Source organism: Vanessa cardui, chromosome 6, assembly GCF_905220365.1.
Source record: "Vanessa cardui chromosome 6, ilVanCard2.1, whole genome shotgun sequence".
Lineage (NCBI taxonomy): Eukaryota > Metazoa > Arthropoda > Insecta > Lepidoptera > Nymphalidae > Vanessa > Vanessa cardui.
Window position 1 is genome coordinate 5,345,720 of NC_061128.1, and position 23,748 is coordinate 5,369,467.

The 23,748-nt window shown below is 29.2% G+C and overlaps 4 protein-coding genes across 4 annotated transcripts; all 4 read left to right on the forward strand.

Moving 5' to 3' along the window:
- Positions 1-3,541: 3,541 nt before the first annotated feature.
- LOC124530631 (larval cuticle protein A2B-like) lies at positions 3,542-7,025 on the forward strand. The gene is made up of 4 exons (XM_047104868.1): positions 3,542-3,632; positions 3,799-4,014; positions 6,183-6,349; positions 6,863-7,025. Exons 1-4 carry the CDS (start codon positions 3,624-3,626, stop codon positions 6,924-6,926), a joined length of 456 nt encoding a protein of 151 aa, XP_046960824.1. The 5' UTR covers positions 3,542-3,623; the 3' UTR covers positions 6,927-7,025.
- A 2,916-nt stretch (positions 7,026-9,941) lies between these two features.
- LOC124530693 (uncharacterized protein DDB_G0290685-like) lies at positions 9,942-11,835 on the forward strand. Its single transcript, XM_047104946.1, has 4 exons — positions 9,942-10,075; positions 10,198-10,314; positions 10,497-10,669; positions 10,781-11,835. Exons 1-4 carry the CDS (start codon positions 10,064-10,066, stop codon positions 11,721-11,723), a joined length of 1,245 nt encoding a protein of 414 aa, XP_046960902.1. The 5' UTR covers positions 9,942-10,063; the 3' UTR covers positions 11,724-11,835.
- A 1,263-nt stretch (positions 11,836-13,098) lies between these two features.
- On the forward strand, positions 13,099-15,757 carry LOC124530694 (GATA zinc finger domain-containing protein 14-like). The gene is made up of 4 exons (XM_047104948.1): positions 13,099-13,260; positions 13,410-13,559; positions 14,537-14,709; positions 14,824-15,757. The coding sequence occupies exons 1-4, from the start codon at positions 13,249-13,251 to the stop codon at positions 15,659-15,661; spliced, it is 1,173 nt and encodes a 390-aa protein (XP_046960904.1). The 5' UTR covers positions 13,099-13,248; the 3' UTR covers positions 15,662-15,757.
- Positions 15,758-18,315: 2,558 nt separating this feature from the next.
- LOC124530471 lies at positions 18,316-19,491 on the forward strand. The gene is made up of 4 exons (XM_047104651.1): positions 18,316-18,459; positions 18,645-18,785; positions 18,870-18,904; positions 19,187-19,491. The coding sequence occupies exons 1-4, from the start codon at positions 18,451-18,453 to the stop codon at positions 19,488-19,490; spliced, it is 489 nt and encodes a 162-aa protein (XP_046960607.1). The 5' UTR covers positions 18,316-18,450; the 3' UTR covers position 19,491.
- The last annotated feature ends 4,257 nt before the right edge of the window (positions 19,492-23,748 follow it).

The window sequence follows — 23,748 nt, forward strand, 5'->3', positions numbered from 1 at the left end:
TTCAATATAATCAACGCATAAGTTGGATTGATTATGAACAATGAAAATTATTGTATTAAAAATGCGTTATTATAAAAATTATCTTCTAGTTACTTCTAGTATAAATTAGACTCGTTCATTGTTAAATGTGATTGTATAGAAGTTATTTGTTAAACATATTATATGTATTGAAATGACATCAAACAATTATATGAAAGTAAAACTATCATTACCGGAAATATAAACAAAGAACTAAGTAAATCTCTTTCTCATTCAACTCGTAAACTAATTATGTATATACTCATATCTTATAACATTATACAAAAAAAATGTATTTGAATTGATTTTATTAAAATATTCAAGCGACTAAAAATATTTCAATAAACATTTGTTGGATTTATAAAATTGTAAATTAACAATAATAATTAATATAACAATATAAGCCGCTTTACATAAATTAACTATTTTAATTTTAAAAATCAAATAACACATTGGTCAGTTTATTGGAGAGCTCACATTCGAAGCTTACATTATAAGCTAAGTAGGAACAGGTCAAATTAACGCAAATGAGCCCACTCAAGATATAAGATTAAAGATTAAGGATATTTACTCATCCATTAACACATCGTTACAACTTATATATTATATCGTTACGGCTTGACGATACGAAATAAGTGATGCATTATCCAAGCAATGAATATATTAAAATAGGTTTCAATTAATTTCCCCTTTTTGCATACTGAATTTATTACTAAACAAATAAAGCTATTGTCTACAGTATTAAAACATAACGTGCGAAAATATATTTAGAATTTACACAATCGTAGTTCAAACCAAAAATATTAAAATAATGATAATGAATTGTTCGTACGAGTATATCTTACGTATTATTTTTCTTGACGGTAGGGCTTTGTGTAAGCCAGTCTGGGTAAGTACCACACACTCATTAGATATACTCCCGCTAAACAAGTGTACTTCGTATTATTGTATTCCGGTTTGAAGGGTGAGTGAGCCAGTATAACTACCGGAACAAGGGACATAATAACTTACTTCCCAAGGTTGATGGTGGTAGGGAATGTTTAAGATTTCTTACAGAGCCATTGTCTATGCGGTGGTGTTGACCACTTATCAGATGGCCCATATGCTCCGCCAACCTATATCATAAAAAAAATGCGTTGAACAAATTAAGTTCAACTCTGTATCTTTATATAAAAAAAAACTGTCTATATTTTTGGGCGATCAATGACGACTGTATCATTTTATATTATTTTGTAACATTAATTTTAAGTGCCAAGACTATTGTCACGTACTTATACGTTTTAAGGTTGAATTTAAGATACTTATAACCATGTTAGTATAACATTAAGTAATATTTTTATGTAGTAGTAAATTGGCGTGCTTGTTATATCGTAACGTGAAGTAGGTACTTAAATTATTGTGTTTAAAACTTACTTGACCAACATACCGAGTGAAAATTTACAAACAGTATTAAGCGACAGTCATTTTAGTTCCAATTGAATGCACCTTTTTAGTAAACCTTGACTTTTTTTTTCTGCAACAAGTAAAACAACATACATTTTGCGTTATATTAGAAACTGTTTAATTAACTAATTACGTAAATATTGTCACTCATATTACAATTTCCAATTTACATACTTTAAAATAAATCGCCTACGCGGATTACTTTTTAATTAAATACGTTTTTCTTCTAAGTAAGATGAATTAATATACCTTATTACGCTTCAAATTCGATTTACTAACCGTTATGTAGCGAGCGTTCAAACATAAACCACGCATTAATTACAATCATTCAACGAGTTGCTATTTATAGCTCATTAACGTACTAAATATATAACGCAAAAAGTTACGTTTCATAATGACTATTGTTTAAATAAGTACAAATCCTTTGTTGAACTTTTCTTGTCAAATATTCCAAGTTTACATTGTTCCACAATCTACATAATTTTAATTTACGAACAAACTAGCTGTGCCTCATGGTTTTATCTTATTTAAATTTCGTTTATACACGCTTTATGCATATGGTTTACCTTTATAGCACAGTTTTATAAAGTAACAGAAACCATATTAAAAATACTTAATTACAAATTAATAAATTTGGGTATTTTATGGTTTCTAAAAAGCATCTTTAAAAAAGAAACAACATGCTAATCCATTTTTTAACGAAAAATTTGGTTAAAAGATGTAAGTACAAAATCTCAAAATCGAGACTATCCGGAAAATATATGGCTTTTTGTATAATATATAAAATGCAGTTAACAAATACGTACTATCTGCTATTTCATTAAGATTAGGTACTTTTTAATAATATAATATTTGTCTTAAATATTTTCGTATATCATTTGTCATAATTAGTGAAGTGAGTAGAAATGAGTAGTGTTAACTAAATGAATAATTTTATCAAGACGAATGAGTATAACAAATAAACTGTATAGTTACAGGAAGATAAAGTTGTCTTGCTTATATTTGTATCATTTTTGTCAAATCTATTGGATATTGATCCAACATAATAATTAGAGAAACCTCTGATCAAAATTCTTTAGATTTTTTATTTCAAGAAACGTTAACACGAAACAACGAAACACATTATATTCAATTAATTCATAATTCGACATATTGCTATAGAATTTTGGTTATAAATAATAAGTTTAAACATTTGTATATATACATACACTGTTCAGGTGAAGTATTCTAGGATAAGAAATATTTAAAAAAAGGTACTTTAGTTTACACAAAATTTTACATTAGCTTGTGTGAAGTTTTAAATCTGTCAATCATAGTTTACCCGGTTTCAACGTATCATGATTTATTTAATGTTATATAGGTAGGCTAGCATGCAGTGCAGCATATGGGTCATCGAATGATATGTGGGGGATACATGGATATTTTTACCGTGTACATTATTAATTATTTCTCACATTGAGCAACGCTCCACCAACCTTGGAAATTAAGATGTTATTTCCCTCGTATCTGTAGTTACACTGGTTCACTCACCCTTTAGACTAGAACACAAAAGTACTAAGCATTGATGTTTTTCAGTAGAATATATGATAGGTGAGGACATATTCAGATAGGCTTGTGTAAAGACTCAACCAAGCAACGGCGCTTGCTTTATGATGGAAACAACGATCCCTAAACACGTCAGGCCGTGATTGATTACGTAAGTGAATCCGAAACAGAATAAAATATAATAAACACTTACGGTGCATTTAATAATAAAACGGATTTATCTAATCTTTTAGAAACTTATAAATATAATTATAAAGCATTATCAACTAGTGCTAAACAATCCATCAAAGTTTTACCCGCAACTCATATTTTAAGACAAGGCCGAGACCGGCGGATCGATAACACAAATACTATTTACCAAATATGGTTTATCAGATTGTTTCAGGTTAGAAACGAAAAAATGTGATAATTGCCTTCCTGTCACATGTGCAATACATTGTGCATAGATATTACGATAAACCTATTAGCAAACCCTGAGAAATTGATTTTTGCTCTAATAATTCCCACTATTATAACTTCTATAAAAGCTAATGAAGGAGACCTCATACATGCACTGTAGTTTAGATTTCTACCTAGAAGTTATTCTCTTGTATTATAATTAAATTTTGTAGTTTAAAATGTATAGAGTAAGTGGTCACAAATATTTTTGGTGAAAATATCCATTCAAATTCAGACACGAGTGTTCAAATTGAACGATTAAAGACATACAAACGTTGCAAAAAGCAAATGTTGTCTCAGTTCAACGAACTTAGGGAAATAATTTAATATTAATACTCACGTTTTTTGTTTCAGCTTTTAGTTTTATTTAGCCTTATATCGGCCAGTATCGCTATATTCCCACATCATCATCATCACTTCGCCGTCTCCCACCAAGAACTGGTGAAGCATAATGGACCACACCATCCAGTACAAATACACCACCCGGTACCCATTCATCACCATGTCCCCATATTACATCACGTGCCAGTACCTCTGCCAGTTCATCATGTACCGCACCATGATCACTATGTAAGTACCTTGGATATACGCTAATTATTCATATTTAATAAACTCTATGTAAATAATTTCATTTAAACCCCTCTAATTTTTATGGAATTTCTGCAAATATGTTAGCTTTTTAATTTATTGACATATTGTTATATTACTACCACAAGTAGCTGAGTTTACATATAATAGGCCATAACTTATATAGCCATTTATTTTTTAAATTAATAGTTTCTTCAGAACTATAACGTATGCTATTTTGTGCCAAACATGATTTTTAACATTTAATAATAATATTCATATAAAAGTTATGTTTTTGACTGATTATTAAATACAAATTTAAAAATTAATCAATATTTTTTACAACAAAACCTCATCATTTTACCTAAAAATAAAAATCATAATTGTGACTTGACAAAATAATTATGTAATAAAAGTATAACCATTATATGAAATGATGACATCATATACGGTTCTTACTCGAGTCTCTTGTTGGTATTGTTAACAATACGTTATATGTGAAAACTGTTACATAAATGTGACAATTGTCTCAGATGACATTTTAAAGATAACAATTACGTATTGCGTGTGAATTAATTAATAATCATCAATGAAATCATCAAAAAATTATAAGGTCAGTCGGTAATGACAATAAATTTCTCACGCGTTTTGCAAGACAATAATATATTTGCTTTATATCATTTTAAAATAACGTGATAATAAATAAATATTTGCAATCGCAAGCAATTCACAATTATAGATTATTAATTATGAAAGCGCGCGCCTCGATGTTTAAGTTATCAATTTTTTTTAGATAATAATATAAATTATATTTTTGTTGTTTTTTTTATGTAAGTCGTCTCACGCACACTAAAACATCTTGTCTTCACTTTTATATTGTACGCCGATAATTAATTTAACACAGAGTATTCGTAATCATTTCATTGATTCACATACATAATACATCATTTGCATATGTTAATCCAATTTTCGATACATAAATAGTAATTATATTACATGTCTAAAATTCACATACAGGCAGTTATATTCTTATTCGAAATCACAAATTTCTAACAAATCTTTCTAAAACTTTTATCACATCTAATATTTTGTATATAAATATATTTATCGTACATATATAATTTCTTATATTTTTATTGCAATGAAATTCGTGTATATTGTAACCATATAAAATACGTTTTATTTGCATGAAATATATTTTTAATGTTCGCTCGGTAAATTTATGAATATGTAAACGTAATTGTTAAATCAACAGCTGACAGGAATATTAAAATGAATGCATTTCGAATCAAATCGATTTTAACAAAAAAAACTTAAACCAATAACAGACAAAAATGGTAAACGATTAATTAATCGATTTTTTCTTGATCAGCTGATCGAAAAAAACTGGACTCATGTGAACACTGTATTAACAACGATCTAAGTAAATGCTCGAATGAACAACAAATGAGGCCTGTCACCATAATTAACAAATGAAACTAACCGTAACGATTTAAAACGAAATCCTTTCATCGCGTTATAAACGTTTTGTATAACATAAAGAAGAATTACCTGCAAAATATTTCCTGATGCATAACACCACTATTATGAGAGGAAATGTAAACGATATAACATCTAACGTCTTATTCTGTTACCGAGTACCGTTAATTTATTTTTTATTAATTTATCTATTTGACCTTTTTTTTTGAGACGCATAAAGTTTTAATGCCAATATTGTTATGTAATTAAAATAACTTCATACTGTATTTTATAAGGTATTTTTTGAGTCGCTTGTCTTACTGATAATAAAATAAATAAATAAACGAGTTAGCTTATATACTTGTAAAGCACGAACGCTATCAAGCCTAAAAAAACAGACACATGCGTGCACTAAAAATCGGAGCATGCTACACGAATTACTATTGAAGTAAATATGTGTAGAATAAAAAATTTCATTATTCATTTATTCTGCGATTACAATTACAATTCGATTTATAAGCAATAAATATTGTGATAGATATAAAAAGGTTAATGACTTCGATATAAAAATAATGAATTACATGAATATGATTTACATGCTATTAATCCATATCTGAAGTTCTTAGAAGTACTCCTAATTAGTAAGAAATTTTATATCTTGAATTAAAATTACAAATATGGCGTTTTTAAAAAAGGTTTTATTATATTTTTAGTCATTCCCGGAGTACAAATTCGCGTACTCCGTTCACGACCACCACACAGGCGACGTGAAATCTCAACATGAACATCGTCACGGGGACGTTGTCCACGGTGGTTATGAGCTCGTCGAACCGGATGGTAACTTAAGGAAAGTGGAGTACAAAGCCGACGATCACACAGGGTAAGTGACATAGATAACAACAGCAATTAAATGGGTGATTGATGATCGCTAAATGTTGTATTCATTTTAAGTTATAATATGACTTACTTAATTGTTTTCTATATTTCAATATCTTCTCGTTGTGTCAAAATATTAATTTAAAAAATTGTTTAAATTTTGTTATTGTAATTATTCACACAATATTAGAAATATATGAAATACGCCAAGCAAATTAAGAGTAACTAGTCGGAACATTCTGAGAAAACACTAAGTTTTATTTAAAGAGAAAATTAATGTATTCTTTGAGTAGGTATATTACGTACAAAATTAATTGTAGTCATAAGCGACAATTCGATTAAAACTAAAGTTTAGGAATATAACTTTCCGAAAATTTTGTACCGCGAATTTTGAGTACCTACAAATAATTAATGTTGATTCCAATTAACTGGAAACTTATTTAATCAGACGCGTACTGGCTTGATATATTTTTTTCTTCTATTAACTAAAAAATTTAATCTGTATTTCTTGTTTCAGTTTTAACGCCGTCGTGCATCATTCTTCCCCTCATCACCATATCCATCTGGAACACCACGGTTAATCCACCTTCAATACAAATTGCACATTAAAAGACTGAAGATTCGTCACGATTTCCAAAATGTATTTATAAAATATGAATAAAGATAGCGCTATCTTTGAATTTTTATTTCAATTATATAACAATATTATAAATTTTACTCACATTTGATTTAGTTACATTTCTATGCTGTTTCAACCTTTAAAAAATATTAAATTTCCTGACGCTCACAGTACAAGGCATTTATAAAATTGTCTAATGTCAACTTTGCTTTATATTTTGAGAAGGCGTAGTAGTTTTGTATTAAATTTTAAATGTATAATTTTTGATTTGGTTTATGCAGATCGGCGGAAAACTCAATATTCAAAATACATCAGTAATTTAGAATAAAAGTATGCGATGTTATTTTGAATTTTATAACAACATATAACATTTCAGAATTTTCTTTTTACTTAAACTGCCGATATTAGAGTTGTTCTTAAATTAAATGAATAAAAAAATGTATCAATTATTACTTTATAATCACATAAATCAATAATTACATATTATATATGTATTTTAAGCTAACGTGCATAATGCATCAAGACTCATATTAATTCGTATGAAAATATAATGACTATCACAATATACCCATGCAAAATATTTCCTTTATTAAATTACGGTTTTCAGAACACAAAAGCTACCGCCTTTTATTACTACCTTTATTACTACCGTTCGTGATAAAAAATAATTTGAATGTAACCTTAAATAGTTGGCAACAACTTAGCGTAATTACAAACTAATTGTTACATTACAATTGTAATTTATTATACATGTATATTCATATTTGCTAATCGTATTACATGAAATAATTGAAATTAAAATAGCAATATTCAGATCCCACGAATTTAGGTCATTTGGATTTCGTCCGAATAGCATAATCTTTGTAACTAATCGTCCAAAAAGAGTAACTTCTGAGTTCCTTTGTCGGTTATTTTTCAACTTTAGGGTGCTCGCAGTAGCCCAGTTAAATAAAAGGCAATTTTCATTTGGTTGTCATCTTCCGTTGTTTACTTTAATGAGCTATTCGATAGGAATGCATTTATATGAGTCAGATATAATAACTGAATTTCACAATACATTCACTAAAATGATTTGTATTGCTTTAAGTTTTCCTAACGTGGTGCAATTTCTTCGAAGATAGTGATGCAAATAAGTCTTCTGACATGACCATTTTCTATTTAAAAAGATGCTAATATTAAGTATGTGTATTGTTTATGCTGGTAATAATAAAATAATAAAAAGTTTATTATACCCTTGTTGTTGTAGCGTGGTTGTTGACTTCAACGACAAAAAAGTTAAATCTAAATGGGTGCCAAGTTAAATTCCTTACTGAAATTTATTTTTAACTGCATAAAATATCATTTCTTCTTATAACTTAGAAAAGTCTGATTTGGCTAGTTGTAAATAAGTATAAGTTATCTATACGAATATATCTCGAGCATGTTACTAGATCATTACAAATATTTTGAATCATAAATCAGAACAACAGCATTATATTGCAATATAACAATGTAATTAATAAAGTGATTAAACAATACTGTGAAAAATATTCATTCAAAGTATTCGTTATAAATATTAAAAACAGGAAACTATTTTTGTCTGCAACTTCTCTTTCTTTTTCTAACGCTCGGCATATTTCGATACGGTTTTCACTAATAGAAGCAGCGATTTTATATTCATTTGTAAATACAAAATGGTTACACTGTAAACCGATTACTACCTTAACTACCTTCCTATACTTACCAGTATAAGCATCTTATAAAGACAAACCTTAAGATGCATCAAAACAATATACGAGACAACAGTAGGTCTTAAAATGGCCAGTAGAAAAGTCCGTCATGGTATATGTCTATCTTCCAATATTCATGATAACTATTCATGTCTTTGATTAATTATTTAATAACTTCTTGCAAAGTGATTTATTCCAGTTAATTATTTATCCTTATTCCCAATACTTAGACTCATGCAGACTTCCTCACGATGTTTATCGCCGAGTATGAAAGGAATATACACGTAAATTAAACACATCAAAGTTCAATTTCCTGAGTTTTAACCTAGAATAATGTAGGCGTTCTAACCATTGTGGTTTCGACTCGTAGTTACCTAGAGCATTTAAAATAGAAGATTAAAAACATTTCTGATATACTACAACATTTGAATGAATACTTTAGAAGATACCATCGTTTCCAAATGATGTGCAACGAATAAATTTATGGGCGATTGAATGATTGAGCAAATCGAGTGGTGGGGTAACTTTAGCGACAAAATTTTGACCTTGTCAGTTAAAATTATCCAAATTACAATCTATAAACTGTGAACAAATTTTGATCTACATTAACAAAAAAATTAGTATTCGTAGACTTTATAATATATTTAAGTTATTATATGAATAGATGAACGTTATGATAAGTTTTGGGTCCCTCTGATACGAGTATGTATCATGTTCACAAGAGAGATCCAACCTTAAATATGCTATGTAAGCTGTGGTAAAGAATAAAGTGCTCTTAGCAAATCTCTTTTTTTTTTGTTAATAAATTGTAAACATGTTAAGCAACGGCTTGGGTAAGTCAAGGGTCGGTATATATAACAAAAGAGGATATAAAATACCACAGTTTTTGATAACTTTCACATTAAATAAAGACAATACTTATCAATATCGTCAAAGAAATTTTTTCATCATTAGTGATAAAAGATTAAATACTTCTGCATATCATTAACGGTTTCGCAACACAGGGTAATGCAAATTAATTGAGGTAAAGTATAACTTACATAATTAATAGGAAGACATTGATTAGTATAGGTGATTATAATTTGCGGTAACGGCTCGACTGAGGGATTGATAAGGATAACGATTTAAACAACTTTTTTGTTTAAATAAAAATATCATAACAATTGTGTTAAGGTTAATCAAATTATTCAAAATTTTTTCTATATACAATAATTATTATTATGCGAACACGCCCATTAATAGTTTAATCGTGAAACTTCGTAATTGCTGTTGTATTGATTTCTTATAGGAAACTGAAAATTAAAAGGAATAGCAATATTTGTGTATAAATACACGAGATAGCGTGTTATCAGCTAAGTTAGCATCACCTATTGAACTAAAAGTATAGGCGATGGCTTGGAAGGTAAACTTAAATTTGTTATTTTACAAACAAAATGAAATATGTCTTTAAATAATAAATATTTTACTATAACTCGTAAAAAAATATCATCAAAAAACAGTGTTAATATAAAGTTATTTTTTTAGATCGTGTCATTTTTCGGGATAGCGCTTTTAGCGTTAAGCGAAGCCCACCCACCGGTATCGGAACAGAGGGTTAAAATTGAAAATGTGGGCAAAAAATCGGAGCATCATGAGGGATACGTAAGTATCCTAAATTTATATGTTTAATAAGATATTAAATAAAAAATCCTTAAATAATAATCTACTTATTTTAGTGTAAATTAAGGTGTTAAAAATAAAAATAATTTTCAAAACACTCGATTGTAATTAATGCTTGTATAAGAGTAACGAGACGTGTTGATTCATTTTTATTATCCTTTCAGGCATGGACGTATCCATCGTATGAATTCTCTTACGAAGTTATCGATTCGCACACTCATGATTTCAAAGGACATCATGAAACACGAAATGGTGATGAAGTGAAAGGATATTATTGGCTCATTCAGCCGGATGGTCTTAAGAGAACTGTAAAGTATCACGCTGACAAAAACAGCGGGTAAGCTATATAATTTGCTATTTAAGAAGTTATAAGTTGACTAATTCTATTTTATTATATTCAAAAATATTCCATACAAAATTTTTCAAATACCTTATTTTCTAATTTCAGAATTAAAGCTCACGTTGATTATACTAAGCCACATAACTCAAATGAAAATAATAATGAAGAAGGCAATGATGCTGATGAAAATGAAGGTAATCAAGAAGAAAATGCAAACCAGGAAAACGGTAGCGAAAATGGAGAAAATGGCGAAACGACTCAAGAATCAAACGGTGAAAATGAATCAAATAACAACAATGAGAATTCAAATAATGAAGGCGAGGCCGAAAATGCTGAAAATGAAAACAACGCCCAAGAAAATTCTGAAAATGAAGAAGGAAACCAAGAACAGGAAGAAGGTATTAATATGGCGGAGCTAGAAGAAATAAGTAAAAAGTATCATGGACATCACAATGAAGGTAAACATAATAATAACGAGGGTAATGCAGATTCCCAAAATCATAAAGCTGAACATAAAAGCAGAGGCGAAAAAAAATACCATAGTGGACATAATTCACATGAAGGAAACGAAAACAATAGCCATGAAGAATATAATGGTCGAGGAAAACATAATATGGGTCATGGACACAGGCGAAATCACGGTAATGATGAAGAAGCCGAACGTGAAAAACAACAAGGAATGTGGAGGAGAGTTGTTGCTAATTTATGGGGTCAAAAACATCACAATGAAGACTCACACCGAGGGGGTGGGAGCGAAAATGAACAAGGAAATCAAGAAGAAGGTGAAAGTGGTAATAACGGAGAAGGTAATGGAGAAAATGCAGAACAAGAGAGTCAGCAAGTAAATGAGAACAACAATGGTAATGAAGATAACGAAGGGGGGAATCAGGAAGGTGGAAACAATGGTAACGAGCAAGATGGCGAAAATGAAAATGAAGAAACTACAAATAGTGAAAATAGTAAAGAGATTCGAAAGAAAAGTGAATACCATGTCATAATTCATCATCCTAAATATATCCCAATGTCTAAAAAAAGTAAGCGACGGGTCTAATGACTACGGCTTATTATAAAATTGTCTGCACCGACAAAAATAGTCTGAAAAGTTGTCGCTTACTAATATTCTTACCTACTATTATAAATTAATTAAAAAATATAACTATTTACTATTTGGTTTTTATCAAATCCTATATAGTACCAATGTAGATAAAGATTTAATCTAGTCCAATTAAAACTATTTAACCTCCGGAATTTAATATTTCTTTGCAATCAATTAAATTGCAGATGTTTCACTTCAGAATTATTTTAATTGCTTTATAATAAACACAATAAAATCATGTATTATATACATACAATAATTAGACATACCACTTTAACAACTTCAACTTTGATTTAAAACCACAATTCCTATTAATATTCCTAATAGCAAAAATAAACGCATGATTGATTATGAACAATGTACCAATATTTCTATTTAATATTTCTTAATCTGTAACAAATGGGTTGTAACCCTTAAAAAGTTAATTGCATGAATAAATAAATAAGTTGTGATCAAATTAATTTTACAAATACTACTAAAAATTGAACTATAATACTATTGAAGAGTGAGATTCAAAACATCCTTTATATAATAATGTATGTAATCTGGAGTCTTATATTAAAAAGTGTAAATGACCTTTTTGTTGATAATACTAAATAGAAAACACGAATAAACCAATATACATAAAACTTATTCCGGAAGATGGAGCGCATTTTAGAGAAGGCTACTACTATATGTGACATTATTATATAAGAAGATACGCTTCGCAGTTTCATCCGCTTGACATGACAATCATGAATTCGTGCTCTTGTATATAAATAAAATAGTGTTATTTACTTCAACGTCATGTAATATGTATTTCCTACTCCTCCTAATAAGACTCTAATGTTAACTCAATATGAGTTATGTCATAGCAATGTATTAGTATTACGATTGTTTAGTTTTTTGCTGTTATAGAATCGTGGGCGTTTTACCAAATAATACATGAATTATTATATTTAAATTTACGTTTTTTTCTTTATTATTGAAATGATTATTATGTCCAAATTGTATGGACCCTTCGTCCATTTATTTTGGAAGAAAAAACGTCGTGTTTATTACAATATTATATATGCTTAAAGAAACTTTTAATTTATTTCAAGACTTTATACTTTCGGTTATTTACGAATTCATTACAATTGTTTTTTTTTAAGTTGCCTAATCTTGCGTGACACTATAATTGGATATGAAATTCTCAATAAAAAATTAATTAAGAAACAGTAGTATTATAATTTTTTGAAAATTCTGCGATTTATAGTACACATCAATCAAATATTTGACGCAGCCGTAGTTGCGGGCGATTGTAAAGTAAATGAAATAATTCACTTTTTTATCAATCCGTAACTTGAATACAAACACGCCCATTAATACTTAAATCGTCGAACAGTATAATTGCCTTAGGAAAGTGTAAAAGTAAAAAACCGGCCTTTCTGTATATATACACCTGATAGTCCACTATCATTTAAGTTAGCATCGTTTATTGTTGGAGTAATCAAGAACGATGGTTTGGAAGGTAATATTAGATACGGTGACCTAAATAATATATTGCAAATCATTAATACTCGCAAATTGAATATACGTAGATTTTGTTTCATTAATTATAATATAAATGCAATATCATTAACTGGAAGAAATGATAAAATACCTAAATTCTCTCTCTAGATTGTGTTGGTGATCTGCCTATCAGGGTATGTCCAAAGTGAAAGGGGTGCTATATCGGAACAGAGAGTGGTAATACACCAAATAAAATCTGAGCAAAGTGACAAACCTATTCCAGTCGGATCAAAGAAATCAGAGTATCGGGAAGAATATGTAAGTATTTTGATAATTTTTTAGAGAATAGATATCCGTAATAAATGCTGATACGTCTTATGAGACACACGTTGATGATTACAATGTACATATATAATGATTTCGGCTGTTGGTTAAAATTATTAGGTTTATAGTGGTTATGTAAGATTTTTCTTCTCGATCAAACCGCGGATTTGATCTATAAATTAGTTTAAAAACGTGAAAGCTGCATAGTACAGGAATTTGAAGATGATTTTTTCTTTCATTGTGATACTTTGTTTCTAATGCTATCTGTGAACATATTTCAAATAACCACAATTAAAGGTATATCGTGAAATCAAATTTGTTAAAATATATAGGTAATATAATATAACCACACTGTAAGAAACCACATAAGTAAGATTGGAATAGATTACTTTGAATCATCCTTCTTACAATATCTACCTTATAATACATTATTATTAATGCAAAAGTGTAACAGATATTAGATGAATTTAGTTCAATTGAAATTTCTACTTATAAAATCGTTTATCCTGACTGACTATCGCATCCGCTTCCAATTCATTTCTGCAATTTTCTATATTAAAAGTGAACAAATGGACTTTATGTGAATTTATTAATGTAGTCAGAACGGACAAATATTATATGCAAAAAAAAGTTAGAAGTGTGTATTTTCTGAAGTAAAACTAAGAGTAATAAAATTTAAAAATAATATAGCGTGAAAAATAATATAAATAACAAGAATAAATGAATGGATTCTATATTATCACTCAAACCTAATTCATTTATTTAGTTATAATAATAGGATCAAATATTAATATTATACCTGTATAATAAAATTATAAAATTAAATATATTATATAAAAATATATTATATAAAAAATTATAAAATGATGTTCATACAATTGAGCAAATACCTAGTGTTTAGTATCAGGCCTTCTTATTTTATGATCTATTTTTGGAGCTTCAATAGCTACTAACAATATTTTTCTTCACAGGCTTGGTCTTATCCTTCTTATGAATTCTCATATAAAGTAAACGATCCTGAAACAAAAGACATCAAAGGTCAACATGAAAAGAGACATGGTGATGAAGTAAAGGGATTATATTGGCTAATCGAACCAAATGGCCATAAAAGAACTGTAAATTACCAAGCTGATGATAATCATGGGTATGTTTCCTATAAGGATTATTTAATGATTATTGTATTATTAAAAATTCCAATATAGTTAATCTTCCAATATATTTAATTAATAAAATAAATGAACCTATTTATTTGTTATAGATTTAATGCCCAAGTTGATTATACCGCTAAGCAACATAGTACAGAATATAAATCTAAAAATAGTGATGAAAATAATGAAGTTGAGGAAAAATCTAAAAAAATACACGAATATAACGGTCCGAACGAAGAAAACAAAAGTAATGATAAAGAACAAGAGAAAAAAAATAATGAAGAAAATGTCAATGAACAAAAAGAAGAGAGTCATTTTGATGAGCAACATAAAGATAAATCACAACACAATGATGATGCTGTTAAAGACGACATTTCTAAACAAACTGAAAATAACGAAGAAAATAAAAACAATGAAAATAATGAAATGAATATCGAAAACAATAAAAACGAATGCTGTTCCGAGAATTCAGAACATGAAAATATCAAACCAGTCCATGAAGAAAACCAAGAAAACAATATAGATTACAATAATCGTAGAAAAAGCCGTGATAATGTGAACAGAAACGAAAATTGGGGCAAACCAAACGAGATGAAAAACGAGAAACAAGGGAGAAGTCGCCTACACCAAAATAATAATAAATTAAGGCATCGAGAAAATAATGAGCAAAACAGAAAATCTGGTGCCCATTCTAAAAGAAGTGAAGATAATCAGAAACATGTAACACGGGAATTACGAGCCAGTAAGAATAAAGAAAATATTGACATCGATTTAAAAAATGATAACGACGAGAAAAAGGAACAGTCAAATAATCATGAATTACGTTTAGCCTTAAATACTAATAAGGGAAACGTCGCTCACGTTACTAAAAATATTAAAGAAACCAAAAGTCATAGATTTGAACATCGTATTCGAATCCATCATCCCGAACCAAACGTCAAAATCTAAAGAAAATGATTAAAATTTTTACATGTTTTAAATGTTTCAAAAAAAGGTACTATTTATTAAACATAACGAAATTTAAAAAATAAACTGATTTAACAATGTTGTTTTTTTATTTGTTTACTATTATGTATACTTTCCTCTTTTTAATTAATTCTCGTACTCAACTGACTTAATTAAAAAATAATACAAAGTTGTTTATCAGTAAAATTGCTATAAAATATAATTCAGGCGCAAACTAATGAATCCAAAAGTAAAATAAAACTAAAATAAGATTTTAAATTTATATTTAAAGTCTTAACTGTTTTGAACGAAATAAATTTCTACTAATTGAAGTTCAAATGAAATAACCATTTACTATACTAGCGGAAGTTAATGCTGAAAAAAATTATTTGTTTTTATCGGATCTATTAAAGACTTAAATAAATGAAGTAATATAAATATTGAACCCCTTAACAAAATTCCCTTTAAAGTATTGTAACTGACACATAACGTTAGTGCAGGTGTAGAGTAAGTGGAGATGAAAAATACGCGGTATCTACTATACGTTTTATTTTCGGATAGCTTACCTAAATAATGATTGGTTCTATACCAAAATCATTCATTCAATCATTCATAACGATATCATATCATGTTACGTAATACAATGTAATATTAAATTATAATTGGACTACCTTAGGATCTCTCCTAGGAATCCACCAATTTATTGAAAAACTTAATAATAAACTATGGGAGTGGATCCATCCTGTCCCTATCACCTTGTTAAAATCGTCACTTCCATTTCAGTGACCTAATTCTAGGCGTATTGTCGGCGATTTATTCTTGATTCTCTAGCAAATGCCGTCATTTCGGTTTCTATCTTCCGGAGAATCGCCAAGCTTGTCGTATTCCAATGCTCACTGAGCTAATTTGAATTTGCAGACTAATCGTACGGAGAGTTTCGACGTTTTGGCTGCTCAAGTCATTACAGGTCTTAAGTGACTATGGTATCGACGATACAAAAGTATGACGTTGCCCCGTTGCCTTCTCCCTACTGCCTTCCAGACGTTGTTTAGGCGTTTACTACTTCTAGGGATAGTACTCGGACCACTACCTTCGTGGTCCAAGTCTTCGGGTGGTTCAGAATATTGTCCGTTACGTCCGTACGTTACGGGTAGCTGAACTTGTATCCTTACTGGTCCACACTGGACAAGACGATCAGAAAAGATCTTTTTGAAGAGTTTGCTTGTCATGCTTCAGAAATATTTTTTAATGGCATGGCATCACGCCCATGGCATCGCTTGTGTTTTAGGGGGTAGTTGTTATGTGTTAGGCAAAAATGTATCCTATGTCCTTCCCTGGAGTTCAAGTCTGCTTCATACCAAATTTCGTCCAATTCGGTTCAGTGGTTTGTAAATCGTAATAAATACTTAAACATACAAGAAATAACTCACACTAGTCAATACGTACGCATGAACGCATTGCACGCATTAGATTATTATCATATCTATGCATACTTATACTGTTACTGCAGTTTTACTTGATTTTTTTTTTTTATGATAGAGGTTGGCGGCGATCTTATGGGCCACCTGATGGTAAGTGGTCACCCATAGACAATGACGCTGTAAGAAATTTTAACTATTCCTTACATCTTCAATGCGCCACCAACCTTGGGAACTAAGATACTATATCGCTTGTGCCTGTAGTTTCACTGGCTGACTCACCCTTCCAACCGGAACACAACAATACTGCGTACTGTTGTTTGGCGGTAAAATATCTGATGAGTGGGTGACACCTTCCCAGGCGGGCTTGCACACAGCTCTACCACCAAGTTTACGTTATAGTTTTTAATAGAAGATAGATAAAACAAAATACGCTATTTAAAAGTAATAAACGCTATTTGAGAATTTAAAATGTGTTCCAATCGGTCTATATAAAATACTTTTATTTTATCATTTAGAATAGGCTCTATGTCTTCACCAAAATAACCATAGCCAACAACCCTTCTACAAGGACACAGTGTATCGTTATTAAGAATTTGAATGTCGGTCCAATTATTTTGAGTATTTTCGTTACCAAACTTATATAAATGTTATATGTAAATTATCTTTAGAAATAATCTTATTTTAAAAATCTGTTTCAGGACTTTATCAAATCTTTCTTTATTTTTAATTATATCTTTACAATGAAATATTTACATCCATATATAATTTATGAACGTATCTTTTTTTATTAGCATTTTAATTGTTTTGCACTTTTCCAACAGTTTCTAACTATTAATAAACAATAATATTTTAAGGTTTTAAATTAACATGGTTATTATTTAATTACGGGATATTTACGATGTTTTTTATTTTTATCCGTTGGAGATCGATATATGGACATTATTAACGAATGTCTTGTTCAACCCAACTCCTAATTAATTACTGTATAATAAAACTGTTATAACAATATTTTAATTTTGCTTTGAGTCAGTATTTGTTTATGGAAACCAAATTGGTAATATAAATTTAATATGTTTTTAATTCCAGCATTATCATTTAACATTATTAACTACCTATTATTAAATATAACTATAAAGCATGTTTATTGCAAGTAATGGGAACAGCCACCTGCGATCTATATTTGACAAGGTGACCCCCATGGCGATAACATTATATGTGAAACTATACTTGGTATTCTCTGTTAAATTAGACCAATTAATTATTGCATTAATAACTCATCCTGGTGTTGCACCGACACGCAAATCCGGTGAATAATTATTTAAATGTATTTGCAATTTAATCCAGTAGTGTAAAGTTCGCCAAACATTCAACATGATTCGGGTAAGTAACATAACCTTTTCTAACCTTTCTTTTCTTTCTTCTCCTAATGTTTCAGAAGAAATTATTTAATATAAAAAAAGTTTTATAACAGAAACTCGTAAAGTATGAGGAGCAATTTGATTTGAAATTCTATTTTAAACATAAAAAATACTGAGAAATAATGTAATGTTTTTTTTTTTACATAGGCTGTAGTACTCGTCGTGGTCTTGGTAATTGGTGTCATAATAAACGAAGGAAGATGCGAACCGTCGACTCTACAGGCGACTCTCAACAATCAATATTATTTAGGATCCGGGGTGGGCCAATCAAACTCAGAAAGTTATAATGTTAGTAAATTATATACGACATACAGTATATTCACTGTTAGTACTATCCTACATAATACTTAAAAACTTTTTATTTATTTTCAGGCCAAAGAGCACACTTTAAGTGAAGAAGAAAACAAGTAAGTACATTACGCAATTGAAATTAATTTAGGACGAATTTTTTGGTATGCTTTTTAATTAAAGTTACATACATATAAATGCAAGTGTTGCCTTTAGTTTCATCAATGCGTATACCTAATTTAGGGCTGCTGATGATACAATTTGTTATGTATTTACGTAAATTAAAAAAAAATAAAGCACAACCGAAAAATCTTACCATTTTTTAGATACATGGCAACATTATAAAAAGATTTTATATGATTATTTGACGTCCAAATTAAAAAAAAAAATACTTTCCACAGGATCGTACAGGATGTCTACAGTCCAGACTACTATGAACCTAATATTATACTAGACTACAGATATCTGAAAACGGGCGGCAGAGGTTATGCCAGAAGCGACGGAGGGCAAATCCTTATCTTACCAAAAAGAAACCAAATGCCTAATTTATACAACAACTATGATACTCTTATTGAACATTTACGCCTTAAAAATCAAAATCAATTAAATCAGCACTGGAAAATTGATTCTCAGGAAACGTCGAAAGGGGAAGACGCCATTTACAAGTCTTTTGCTGACAAAGGCTGGGCCGCATACATCCGTTAAATAATATTTTATATTCTGTTGAAATATTTAATATTAAATTAATATATATTATCATACATTTAATAAAATTGTTCCTATCGATTTCGCTTTTAAACTGTTTAATAATATCGTTTTTTTTTAATGAATACAAAAAAAAATCGATTTCAAATCGATACGATCTCAATATAAATTTATTCAATATTGATTACAAAACAAGATTAAAAAATAATTCTTTCATGATGATATTATTAATGCGAATAAAAGGCCTCACTACAATTCAGTGATAACAATCATTTTGACGCTTAAGATTGGTTTAAGCCTAACTTAATGCACTGCTTACTCTTGACAGATTGCTGAGATCAGATGCTTATCTTTGTCCAAAGGCTAATAAGTAATAACCAATGAACTCATGATTATGTACATTGCGAAATTTTAACCAGTTTTCGATATGAAATCAGATATGTGAGTAAAACTCGTAACTATTGTATCAGTCAACTTTTATATATTAACTTGATGAATGCAAGTTATATAATTAAAACAAATAAGCGAATACAAAAGAGTTGAATAACTTTCTATTAGCTTAAGATAAGATAAAATTAGATTAAAAATAACTTTATGCCTCACTTAATATGTTACTATAGTCTTCGTCAAAATATATTTTAAAACTTTTTGTAAAACTAATTACGTATGGGTACATAAAAGAAGTTTTTCATTCAAAGTTAATACATTACACGATTCATGAATTAAAGCTAATGTAATAAAATTGCACACTTAATGCATGATTATTATTGGTTAATAGAATACATCGCTTAATTTCGACACTTAAGTAAATTTAAAAAACCTTGAAGAGAACAAAGGAAGGAGTTTCCACAGCGAATACATTATTACAGCGATTTGTTTCGGTTTTAAATATTGTGTACGTTGCAAAAGTTGCATATTATGAACACTGAGGTAAACATTAAAGTAATTCATATATGCAACTGTTTTTTATGTAAATATAGCTCTATTGGGGCGAGATGGTCCAGTGGTTAGAACGCGTACATCTTAACCGATGAATGCGGGTTCAAGCCCAGGAAAGCACTACTGAATTTTCATGTTCTTACTTTATGTCTAAATTTCATCTTGAGAACAGCAGTGAAGGGAAACATCGTGAGAAAACCTGAATGTGTCTAATTTCAACGAAATTCTGCGACGTGTGAAACCACCAACCCGCATTGGACCCGCAGCGGCGTGGTGGAATTTGGAATATGTTCTAAAAAAGGAAGAAAAGTTATTTTTATTATTTATTATATCTCTATTTTTTTGATAAATTAAATATATAATTTTGGTAACAGGGAATTTCATTATCATTTCAAAATTAAAATTTCAAAAATCATTAAAAATTTACAGTTGTGCATGATCGCGACTGTTTTGGTCAGCAACGGTGGCTCTCATACTTTTCAATATATATATTTTTTACAACTTTGAGAACGGATACCAGACGTGTAGGTATGAAACGCAAATGATACGCGGATTCTACTGTCATTCGTCAATTTATCAACTTTAGCATTCTAGAGCGTATCGTAATGTTTGTACCTTCTTGTATTAATTATTGTGTTTATTTATTAGCAATAAAACCAACGACTAACTACCATTTGTAAGGCTATAAAGTATTTTAAATATAATATTTATAAATAATCATTAAATGTTATACAACTTCTTGCTGTTGAGCTATATTCAGTCACAGAATTATATGAATGTAATGAATACTTTTTGGTTTGACATTTTTTATAAATAAAAGTAGAAATAGAATATTATTACATTTGACATGGGAATTGTTAATCTGCCTTTAAATACGGAAGATAATGGATGATTATAAAGAAAACTGTAAAAATAAATATTGTAAACCATATTAAATATTGTTAATTATTTGATGTACCTGTTTTTCTGAAGCTGGGTCTACACATTGTAGAATTTATTAAAACATATCGATGTACATCGTTCCAAATATGCAAGAGTTTATCTTGCACCATTATTAGGGCGGGACCTGTAGACATGGCACACGTTCATAAAATTCTACTTGCTATTATAGCATGCGGTCATGATTTGTACTCTATTATATCATTTAAAAATTTGATTCGTACGTACCTTAGTAAAATATTTTTATGTAAATAAAAAAATATTATTTTCAAATATTTATAAAAACTATAACATATGCATTCCGTTTTATTATAGAAGCTCGTCTGAGTAAATATCAACCACTTGTTATATATTCTTATTAGTGAATACTTCATTGATATTTGAAACAAAAAAATCGGGATATAGTTTTTTTTTTATTAACTAGCAGCCCGTCCCGGCATCGCATGCGTAGGCATAAGTATTTTTTAAATATTTTTAAAGTTAGGTATTTATATATTTTTTGTTTCGTTTTTTCGACAAGTTTAACAATTGTCGTTCTATTTCAACTTATAGAAACAAAAAACTAAACCTTCCTTATGATTTCCTCTGTCTATTAGTGAAAACATGCAGACACACTTCTGTGTGTCTGCATGTTTTCACACAGGTTTCAGACAGGCAGACGCGGTTCAGGGACTTAATTTTATAATATTTAATGACAATCAAACGTTACAATGCTTTGTGATGAGATATTCCATCGAGAATTAAAGTTTAGGTAACATTTAACTCTAACTAATACAGGAATACTACATAGCAACATATTAACAACAACATACACAATCAAATACTTGATTATACTAATTAATGAATTACATACTTTCTCCTCTTATTACACAAAAACCTGTGTTAGGAATCGATACGACACTATAACATACCAACCAAATCAACACACTTCGCAATATATAAATAATCAATTAGTGTATCTCGATTACAGCGTTCTTTTTTATTTTAGAAATTGACGCTGTAAGAAGTATTTACAATTCTTTACATCACCAGTGCGCTCAACCTTGGGAACTAAGATATATCTGTTATGGATGTAATTGCAATGATCCATACGCCTTCAAACCGGAACACAACAATACTAAGTATTTTATTTTAGTGATAGAATATTACTATTCTTAATACCTGATGATATGCCCTACCCAGATGGATTTACACAAAACGGCACCACAAAGTAAATTATTTCTTGGTTAGTTTTTTACAACACAAAATACTAGCGCTTTACTTATTAAGTTACAACATACATTAACATTCGTTTCGGATGTATACGTTTTTTACTTAAAATGGAATTTCCGTAACACAAACGTAAGTAAATCTTTATGTACCTTTTAAAGTTACCACTATGTAAATTAAGTCGTGATCGAAATAATTGAAATATACCTTAAAGATTTATATACCAAAGCAATCTCTTTTACACAATATCCTAATCCTATTAAAGATAGTTCGTTATTTATCTATATTAATATTATAAATGTGAAAGTAAATCTGTCTGTCTGACGCTAGTACACGACCAAATTTGATGAAATTTGTTATGGAGCAAACTTGAACTCTAAGAAAAGACATGACAGATTTTTGGCCTGACACATGAAAACTAACGCCCTAAAACACGAGAAAAGCCGCTGGCGACTACTAGTTATCTATTAACACTTCAATTAATTTAAAAAATAAAGAAAGAGTATGAAATAAGTTTAGTGTTTCCCATAAAAAAATCACACATTAGAAATTTCTAGCTGCATCGTTTTCAAATAAAACTTTACTAATGAGAAAAAAAATTAACTTCCGTTAATTTACTTATCTTAAAATATCTTTGTTTCAGACTATACGGAAATGCAATTATGTGTAATATAATTAAATTATTAAAACCGTAACGTATCGTGTATAGGAAGCGATCCTATAAAAACTGTTTAAAAATATATTACTTTTATCGTTAGTATTTATCAATAAATCTAATTGTATATAACAATTTGCCTGAATATGCCTATGTATTTATTTAAGTGTAACAAGAATACACACGAACTGTATTATGTTTTATACAAGGTATTTAAAAGCAGAAGTGAGAGGTCTGATAAGTGAATTAGGTTACATCCACTCAATATTCAGATCGTAGGCAGATTGTGACGATATTCGACAATAATCAAAACTATCGAAATTCGCAATACAACGTTTAAGTAACCGATCCTTATTAAATTTCAATATTTACGAAACAATGTGTAAAACGATACACTTAAGAAAGTAAATATATACGTGTATATAACATACATCAATCAAGTTTTCACTAGGTATTAAATATTGTATAACAAGATATAATAGGCACATATTATCCAATAACGTGAAGTGTGTAGTT